Genomic DNA, 10,193 nt, shown 5'->3' on the forward strand with positions numbered 1-10,193 from the left:
TTTAGTGTTGAAGGGACGTCTAAACATTTTTTGGGACGTTTAAATGTTTTTTGGGACGTCTAAATGTTTTGTGGGACGCCTAATTATTTAAAACCAAATTTTCGGAAATCAAGGGACGTCTCAATATCTAATGGGACGTCTAAACGTTTTTTGGGATGTCTAAATGTTTTTTGGGACGTTTAAACATTTTTGAACATATTTGGGATCCGAAAGGACGTTTAAATGTTTCAAAGGACGTCTAAGTGTTTCAAGGGACGTCTAAGTGATTTAAGGGACGTCTAAGTGTTTTTTGGGACGTTCAAGTTTTCAAAAGACATCTAAACTGTAATAGAGCCCAAAAATGTTAGAAAAAACGAAGAAAACTCAAAAAAAAAAACATTTTCGAAAAAGTTCTAGAATGTTCCATGGGCACAGAAATGCCCAAAATGTTTTGCTGCTCGTTCTCCGCGGGGAATAAACCGAATTGAAAAATTCTTGAAATATGAAGATGAACTCACGGAAATGAACAAATCAACATACGACTGAACTCGAATTGCTGAGCCATACCGCCAATTTTCACCGGCGATTGCTCTCAGCGGGTTCCAGACCGATTTTTAAAATTTTTTCGGTATGAAAATGAACTCACAGGTACTCATACATTATTCTATGAAAATATCAGAGTTGACCTTAGTCCACCTTTAATACATGGACGACTGAAGAATATCAACATGAAAAATATATCCAGTAAGAAATAGTTACAACAAGAAACAGAAAAATATTCGCTGTTTGGTTTCACTTCTCTTTTTTAAATTTTTTTCAGATTCTTGTTTATCATAACTATCATAGCGGTTATGTAACCGAGATACATTTGACGATAGCGTTTCATGAATGGAAGTGATCAAAACACGCCCTAAAGTTAGAGACCGCAACATTTTTTTCAAACTCAATTTTCCATTAAAATTTCCATCCTGGCCTGTTCTTCAGGTATATCGAAGTACATTCCCAATTTTTTTTCCGAAAATATTCACACTCTCCGAAGTTACAGGACATTTTAGTCAGCCATGGTTTCTACTGAATTCTCTTGGGGAATTCTTTCGTTTTCCTGACCACGCAAAAAATATTTTCTGTTTTCACGTTCAATCCGTCAAATTTTTGCAAAATTTGGGAAAGTTCGAACCAGAAACCCTTTGATTCAAAACCCAGCGTGTTATCCACTGAACTAAATGACCACAAATGTGACGATGATAATAGGAAAATCTATTATTGACGTGATTTTTTAAAATTCAAGAGAATTTTTTGAAGGATTTTCAGCATATTTCGAGATAAAACATCAAATATCTAAAGTTCTACAATACGGATTTTTTAATTTCTAAGTGGGTCTAGATCGAAATTTTGCGTAGATTCTGATTCCGTCAAGAAACGATGCGAGTCTGACTTGCATTAACGTGAACTGTAGGAAAAACTACTTTTCTTTTTGAGCCTGTTGTCTTCCGACTCCGAAAAAACCACATTTTACGAATCAACGGATTTCCAAATCTTGGCCCCAGGTACCTGAAGAGATTTCCGAAAACAATATGTCAGAAAATATACAGGTAATCACTGTAAATTCTTTGAAGTGATGCCTCGAAGTTCAGCTGGCTCCCAAAAAAATTCTACAGCACGAAAATTAAATTTTCTTTCAAAACCTATTAGGGTATGTCCAGAACTACTAGAAACAGTAAAAAAACGATGCGAGTCTGACCTACAACGATCTCAACGTGACATTTTTCTGAGAAAAGCAAAACGTTTTTAGAGTTTTCTGAGAAAACTAAACATTTGGATGAAACGAAAGTCTGTTCATTGAATTCTACGTACTCGATTACATGGGGGTCAAAAGTTTTCATTCTGTTTTAGCGTACTGGGCTCTCAGGACAGACCGTCAAACATTCTGATAATCTCCCCATGACGTCCCAAGAGAAGAAAATGAAAAACTCCGCCCACGTTCATTGCGGTCCCTACCTAAAGTTCTTGAACATTGTTTTAGCGTGAATTTTCGGAGACTATGATGATCCGTGTATTCGGTTTTCAATCAACAGTTGCGTAAAATAATTGATGTGCGTCTTGTCAGAACAAATGTCATCAAAAAGGTCAACTGTCTCACAGCGAATCAGAAAACCATTTTCGATATGTTTGAAACCGTTCTTTTAGTCAACAGAAAAAGGTAAAACACTCGTCCTCTCTTGAACACATTTTTAAATGCTCAACAATTACTGTTATGCCCAGATAGCTTCAACATGAAGGTATTCGAGCAACAGTGCTCCAGTGATGACAATGAATGGCAGTTATTCATACAATTTGTTCTGATATCAATTTTTAAAAGAAGGAACAACTACCAAAGAACTGATTTAAGTTATGAAACTGATAAGGAATTCCGGGTATATTTACTTTTCGTCCCCCCCCCCCCCCCCCCCTATATTGAAGAATGACCCCCCAAAAAGGACCTGGGAAAAGCCCCACCTGATTGATTATTAACCCCCCACCCATTGAACATTAGCCCCCCCCTTTCTCTTTTTCACTTAAACGCCTGAACCATTGAGTCCAACATAATTCAACTATACCCGAATCTTCAGGCTTAGATTGAAATAATTTTCCGTTTCTGTTCATTATAATAATATTGATATTACAGGCTCGTCGATGAATCAACGCGGGAATTTCTATCTGACAGTACGAGTAAAACTTATTAGAAATTTACATCAAGCGACGTAATATGTATAACGGCAGCTTCATAGTCTAATTGTCAAATTATGTGGTCGCAGTCAAAAGTACTTTAGAGACATTTTTAAGAAAACATTATGAAATAGAAACTTAAAACTCGATATCTTTATTTTGCATATATTGATCTCTCTGCTGTGTTTCAAACATAGACAGTATAATGAGAAGTATTTTATATATTATTAAAACTGCAAAAGAACGTGAAAATCAAAATCCAACGTGAAGATCGAAGTACATATGTATCTACTTCTTGAAACCGAGTTAGTAACAAAAGCGATCAGAATGTTTTAATAGGGAACTCCTGTTTGATGTCATGAAAAAATGAAAAGCTCAGCATTGTGGCTGCTGCTTCCAATAATTCTCGAATGTTTTAAATCAATCATTTCATATAACATCGAAAAACCTATTTTTCAGGAATTCAGTGCTGATTTCTTTAGTCAATAAGGTTATCGTTATCTCTACGAGCACCGAACGCTGGAGAAGCACTGTTATCTCTGCTGTTATTATTTCTCAGTTCCATGAAAAAGAAAAAATTTTCATTTTACAAAATTTCTGCGAATGCTCTTTTCTCTCCCTTCTTTCTCTTTCCATCAAAAACTCTAGTTCCAATAAAGTTTGTTTTGCTTATTTACAAACACCGTTAAACAGAAATTGTATAGGAAAAATGCACAAGCGCAAGTTTTTTTCTTCTGAAATTCACTTATTATGATTTCAGAGGGAAAGTAATCGCTGTATCCATGCGTAGAGTACTATCACTACTTAATTTCTGTATTACGTTTTCTCAGTTTCATGAAACAGACTAAAGTTGGGAGCTGATAAACCAACTGTTTACTATGAACTTTTACATTCAAATCGAAAAGTATTGCTGAAATATGACTCTTTTCCAAAGTTTCTCAAGCTCAGCTGAAATTTCTTTAAAAAAATACTGCTTCAAGTTGACAATAATGAAAAATAATTTAATGTTTTAGCATTCCCAATAATCCCGCCATACAATTTTCGAAGTGTTAAACAGTGGAAAAATAAGTTCCTCTGTTGTTTTCTTACGAAGATATAATGGAATATGTATGTAGTAATGTTTCTGAAAGTTTCAGAGGAAAGATATCATTTCCGTGAAACTGTCCAAAAATATTTCTACAGTTCCACCGACTTTCCATTCCATCCGTAACACCTCATTTCTTTCCAAAACGTTTCATAATTCCACTCAATTCACTATCCTTTTCTCCAACTTTTCACTACTTACTCCTTCTTCTTTTTTTCCAATCATTCCCGAATCTTCAAAAAGAGACATTGATGCGAATGCCCTTTTCTTGTCTCTCCCCTTCTATTCACTTTAGATCAATTACACTACATAGTTCCGAGAACAAATGTTTTGCTTATTCACAAACACCGTCAAATAGAAAAATTTTCAGAAAAAATGCACAAGAATTTCATGGGGTACCGAAAAATTAAAACTAGTTTTTTTTCTGAAATTCACTTATTATGATTTCAGAGGGAAAGTAATCGCTGTATCTATGAAAAGCGTAGAGTACTAGCATTTCTATTATTACGCTTTCTCAGTTTCATGAAACAGACTAAAGTTGGAACTGATAAACCAACTGTTAATTGAATTTTTACGTTTTTATCGAAAAGTATTGTTGAACTATAACTCTTTTTCAAAGTTGCTCAAGCGGTGCTGAAATTTTTAAAAATATTCTGTTTTGAGTTCACAATAGTATTGAATAATTCAATGCTTTAGCATTACTGAAAAATTCTGTTGAAAATTTTCGAAGTGTAAAACAGTGGTGATCAATCTTCAGAGGGAAATTCCAAGAATTTGTGTATTTCAAAATTATTTGTGCTTTTGTCTCAAAAACTCAAAATGCTTGTTACTTTTAGAGTATCTTTCAAGTTTTAAAAATTCCCCTTCCCAAATTTGGAACACTTGGGACGAACTGTCAGGCATGATTAAATCTAAACTTGTCATGGGCCGCGCCGGGCCGATTTCCAAATTTTCACCGCCGGGTGAAGTGACTTTTCCCCGTAAAACATGTTTTTAACAGTAATTTTTGAAAAATAAGTTTTTGGGTCGCTTTGAGCTATAATTCGTGTAAACATTTAAGTAGTTCTACAAATTTAGTGATAAAAACGTACTTGGAATTTTTAAAGTCATTGCTATTTTCAGATTGTTTGAAAAGGGGAAATATAATTTTCATGAAACTGTAAGAAGTCTTCGATTATTAAAAGTTCTACGAATTTTTCGATAATTGCTGTCAAATCTGAAAACCGCGATAGGCTTCTTCGTGAAACTGTACAGAAAACTACCACATCCTACTCTCCCACCAGTTTCCCACTCTTAGAAAAAGCCTACTCTAACGCTGACTTTTCGGACCATCCGTAACACCTCATTTCTTTCCAAAACGTTTCATTATTCCACTCAATTCACTATTCATTTCTCCAAGTTTCCACTACATACTTCTTTTTTTCCCAATTATTCCCGAATCTTCAAGAAGAGACATTGATGCGAATGCACTTTTCATGTTTCTCTCCCTATTCACTTTCCATCAAAAACACTAGTACAGCCTAGAAAATAAAAGGAAAGGAATATGACAGAAAATTGTACTTATTGCTACAAGAACTGCCAGTTCTTTTGCAATGTATGATTTCTCAGTTTCATGAAACAAATGAAAGGTGGAAAATGATAAACGATATGTTGATTCCCAATTCTGTTTCAGTTAGCAAAAAAATTTGAATTTCGGCGATCATTCATTTTCCAAAGTTGATCAAGCGGCGCTGAAAGTTCTAAACATCTTCTGTTTTGAGTTCACAATATTGGTAAATCAAGTAATTTTTTAGCATTGTGCAATCATAAATCAGTGGTGATCTTTAATATATTCAAAGAGATTGTGTATCAAAAACTCATAAACTGTTTTAGTGGTTGTGTAGAAAAGTCAAGAGAAAGCACATGAGATCTAATCGAGAGATTCCTACTGTTAGAATATCTTACAAGTTTAAAGGACTACCTTTCCTCTATTTCAGATTAACACTTTTTCAGATAGTTTGAAAAAATATTTACCATTTTCATAAAACTGTAAAAATTCTTCGATTTTGAAAAAAAAATCGCACCATCCGTAACACCTCATTTCTTTCCAAAACGTTTCATAATTCCCATTTAATTCACTATTCACTTCTCCAACTTTCCACTACATTCTTCTTTTTTTCCAATCATTCCCGAATCTTCAAGAAGAGATATGGATGCGAATGCCCTTTTCATGTCTCTCCCTTCTATTCACTTTCCATCAGAAACACTAGTACGGTGTAGAAAATAAAAGGAAAGGCTACGACAGAAAAACATAATATATTAAATGTGTATATATATATATCGGCTAATTTCAGGTTCAATCTTCGTCTTCTGATTCATCTTCATCGCCAACGGCAAAGAAGAAGAAGAAAGAAGTGATTCTTTCAAAGAAAACACCACCAGCGTCTTCATCTTCGTCGTCGTCTTCTGATGCCTCTGATGCCGATACCCCAACGTCAAAAAAGATGAAGAATGGCCAACAACCTGCTTCGAAAGAAAAGAAGGAAGAGCCAGTTTCTATTGAAAATGTGCCAGAAGGTCTCAGGAAACTGGGATTTCCTGAAAAATTCGTCAGTAGAAATTGTGAGAAGAAGTGGATTAAGAAAGCGATGTCTCAACTTCGAGATACCGTGCCGATGAGTCCACGAGGAATTTCTGATCTCTCCGTGACCGACGGAATTGACTTATACACTTATTTGGGTTATAATAAAATCAGTAACACCAAATCGTGGATGGAGTAGTTACCATTTCCGTAAAACTGTAAAAATTCCTCGATTTTGACTAGTTTCTTCCATAACGTTTCATTATTCCACTCAATTCACTATCCTTTTCTCCAACTTTCCATTACATACTCCTTCTTCTTTTTTCTAATCAATCCCAAATCTTCAAGAAGAGACATTGATGCGAATGCCCTTTTCATGTCTCTCTCCCTGTTCACTTTCCATCAAAAACACTAGTACGACCTAGAAAATATAAGGAAGGGATACGACAGAAAAGGATGTCCTATTGCTGTAATCACTGATAATTCTGTTGCTATGTAGAATTTCTCAGTTTCATGAAACAGACGAAAGTTGGAAAATGATGTACCAATTGTTCATTTCAAATAATGAGATCAGTTTGCGCAAAAATCTGAATTTTGGCGATAATTTGTTTTTCAAAGTTGTTCAAACAGCGTAAGAAATTTATCAAAAAATACAGTTTCGAGATCGCAATAATGTTAAGTCGAGTTAGTTTTTAACATTGAACATACTACTTTTTTTCAAAGTGATATTAGGTTGGTAAATAATTTTCTGAAATTTTTCTATAAAACTTTGATTTTATTTTTTCAAATCCAGAAAGATTTCTAAAATTCAAAATACTGTTAATCAGCATTGATAGTCTTCTGACAAGATTTTGGTAGCTTACTGATTCTCTCTGCGTAGACCATCTATTCGAGATCACTGGAAAAGGAAACTTGCTTCTTTTTGATATCCCCTTTTTATTTGGATTCTTCCCCATTAAAATGTCGTTGAAGTCAGGCAAAATGTTTGTGATTAAAGAGAAGAAGGTTGGATTAATACAATGAATAAAAAATAATTGTCCAGGCAGATAACAACAGTTTGTTGTGAGCTACTTTCGCAACACATGAACAAGTGTTGTCATACTGAAAACTTCGTTTTATTATATCTCCCCGTCTTGGAGTCACAAGATTTTAAATTTATTGAAATAAGAAACGTGAACATCTGATGTTACTTCCATGTCCTTGCTCAGGAGTTCCCTCCACTCCACCCAGAGTACTGAGTCCCAGATTCAAAAAACCACTTTTTCAGGTTTGAGAACATCCAGAGCGCCCAAATCTTAGTCCACACATTCTACTTTCCTCACATCGTTAGAGTAACAACTTGACTACTTATTTCTAAGAAATAAATAGCTCGACCATACGTGTGTTGGGTGTAAAAGTACTGATAGCCAACTTAGGTTCAAGTGATGTGCCATCTCATGTTGTTTCAAAACGTGTGGTATGTAAAGATGAATTTTCTCATTCCGATAATTTGTTTCCATCCATGAACTACAGTTACATAAGTCACCCTTAAAGAAGTTGACAACCTACGTGTGGTTTGACACAGATCCGCTTCTACGATTCCCTGCTATAACTCCAAATCTGGCTCTGACTGCTGATAGAGAAGAAATTTTTCAGTCAGATCCAAGTTTCTTGTTTCAAATATTTTGAATCAAAATGTATTTGCGTTAAAACAAGGAGACCTTTGTCAACATACATCAGCAAGTTTTTTTTGAATGACATAATTTTTAGACCAGAAACGAATGAAAACAAAAAGGGTTCCAAAAACGCAAAAAGTTGCATGTAAATCAAAGCTCCGTTCTCGGCGGGGAAAAAACGAGAAGTAAAACTTTGAAACTGTAACAAGTACTTGAGTAGGCCTACCAAACACAAAAACAATCACATCACAAAACAACTCCTATGTCGAGAAATGAAAACGACAACCGGCAAGCTCGAAAATTGCAGAAAATTATGAACCAACCTAATATGTAATTTTGTATCAAAAACTCATAAATTTACCATTTCCGTAAAACTGTAAAAATTCCTCAATTCTAATAATTTTTCCACTAAGTCCGCAAACACCGGGTATCACTTTTTTTATTTCGACAATAAAAGTTCTACGAATTTTTCGATAATTGCTGTCAAATCTGAAAACCGCGATAGGCTTCTTCGTAAAACCGTACAAAAAACTACCACATTCTACTCTCACACCAGTTTCCCACTCCATTCGTAACACCTCATTTCGTTCCAAAACTTTTCATTATTCCACTTAATTCACTATCCTTTTCTCCAACTTTCCACTTCATACTCCTATTTTTCCGATCATTCCCGAATCTCCAAGAAGAGACATTGATGCGAATGCCCTTTTCATGTATCTCCCCTTCTTTCTATTCACTTTCCATCAAAAACACTAGTACGGCCTAGAAAATAAAAGGGATAAGGCGAAAACGAGGGCGCATTCTTTTGAGGAATGGAATGTGTACAACATCTCCCGGAGAAAAAGAAGGGAGAGATATCTTTTCTCCTCCCCCTCTCCGCATCGAAAGAAGGTAAGTCGGTCAAGGCCTAAACGTTGTCACTGTCGTCGGGATACTGTGTGTACGACTCCTCCGAAGACGGTGGCGACCCTTTTTCCCCTCCGGGGAGAAGAGTCATCACTAGCGATACGAATCTCTTCCCATTTCGGATACACATCGCTCTGGTTGGACGCATTTTGTTGTGTTATTCGGTATTTGTTTTCCACTTGTTCGGTTTCAGTTAGGCTTCAAATTTTCAAAATGTTAAAAAAATGTTCTATAATTGTTGCCGTGTTAGTTCTATAACACTTGATTCTTGAAATTGGAATATTCAAAATGTTAGACATGTGAGACCCTATCAGACGGTTCTTGCCAAATTAAACTTTCAACATGAAAATTAGTTTTGATGGTGACATAAGAAACCAATTACCTAATATAGCACTTCCATATCAAAATTACTGCTCCGTGAAACTGTCAAAGTAAACTTTTCATTCTATAATACTAATTTGGCAATAAATTCTATTGTACAAAATTTAGGTAAACTCATTTAAAATTTCAAAACTTCTCACGGTTCAATTCTAGATCTTTTCTCGGGGGTGCAGGTTTAGAACCAATATTTGTTCTTTAAAACCAAAAACTATCAAACATATATCACTATCCAATGCGAAAAATGGAAGAAGCTAATTTTGAACGCAACAGTATCACCGATATTTATTACAGTATCACCGATATATTAAATAAACCTAGGACGTCAGTTGTTAGTTGGATAATTTTCCTTGTTGCTGCTGAAGCGGAACTTTCCTGGGCGTGCTTGTACAAAAAATGTGTCAACTACAAAATGAAGCAACCTCTATTGTCGCAACAAAAAAGTTCCGACATTTTTTCATCATCGGTGTTTGCGGACTCAAGCCAAAATTTGATAATTTTGGCTTGAGTCCGCAAACACCGACGAGGAAAAAATGTCGGAACTTTTTTATTTCGATAATATGTACCCTGCAAAATTTTTTACCTATATTTTATCTGAAAACTGTAGTACCAAAGCTGAAGGTCCAATAAATGTATCCTCCTTAACCCCCTTAACTCCCTTTATTGTAACCGTCTAATACATTTGTAATCCAACCATAATCCGTGCCTGTCTCTCTTTCTCTCTTCCCCCCCCCTCTCCTGAAAGAATAGTACAGGACACCTAGTATCCTCCCTTTCTTCCCTTATCACAAGGTCACGATCCATGCGTCTTACGATTAATGCGATTTCTTCCCGCGTACCGCCGGTTTTTCGTCTGGTCATGATCCTTATCCATCACTTTTTTGTTTGCAGTTATGGTAGGGGTAGATATATCGGGGAGTAGGAT

The 10,193-nt window shown here is 35.4% G+C and overlaps 1 protein-coding gene across 1 annotated transcript; it reads left to right on the plus strand.

The window, feature by feature from the left end:
* Window positions 1–5,957: 5,957 nt before the first annotated feature.
* Window positions 5,958–6,528, plus strand: GCK72_013079 (uncharacterized protein; the record flags this gene model as incomplete). The annotated part of the gene is made up of 2 exons (XM_003095419.1): window positions 5,958–6,017; window positions 6,103–6,528. The coding sequence occupies 2 exons, from the start codon at window positions 5,958–5,960 to the stop codon at window positions 6,526–6,528; spliced, it is 486 nt and encodes a 161-aa protein (XP_003095467.1).
* Between the last annotated feature and the right edge of the window lie 3,665 nt (window positions 6,529–10,193).

The sequence above is a fragment of the Caenorhabditis remanei genome, chromosome IV (assembly GCF_010183535.1).
Source record: "Caenorhabditis remanei strain PX506 chromosome IV, whole genome shotgun sequence".
Lineage (NCBI taxonomy): Eukaryota > Metazoa > Nematoda > Chromadorea > Rhabditida > Rhabditidae > Caenorhabditis > Caenorhabditis remanei.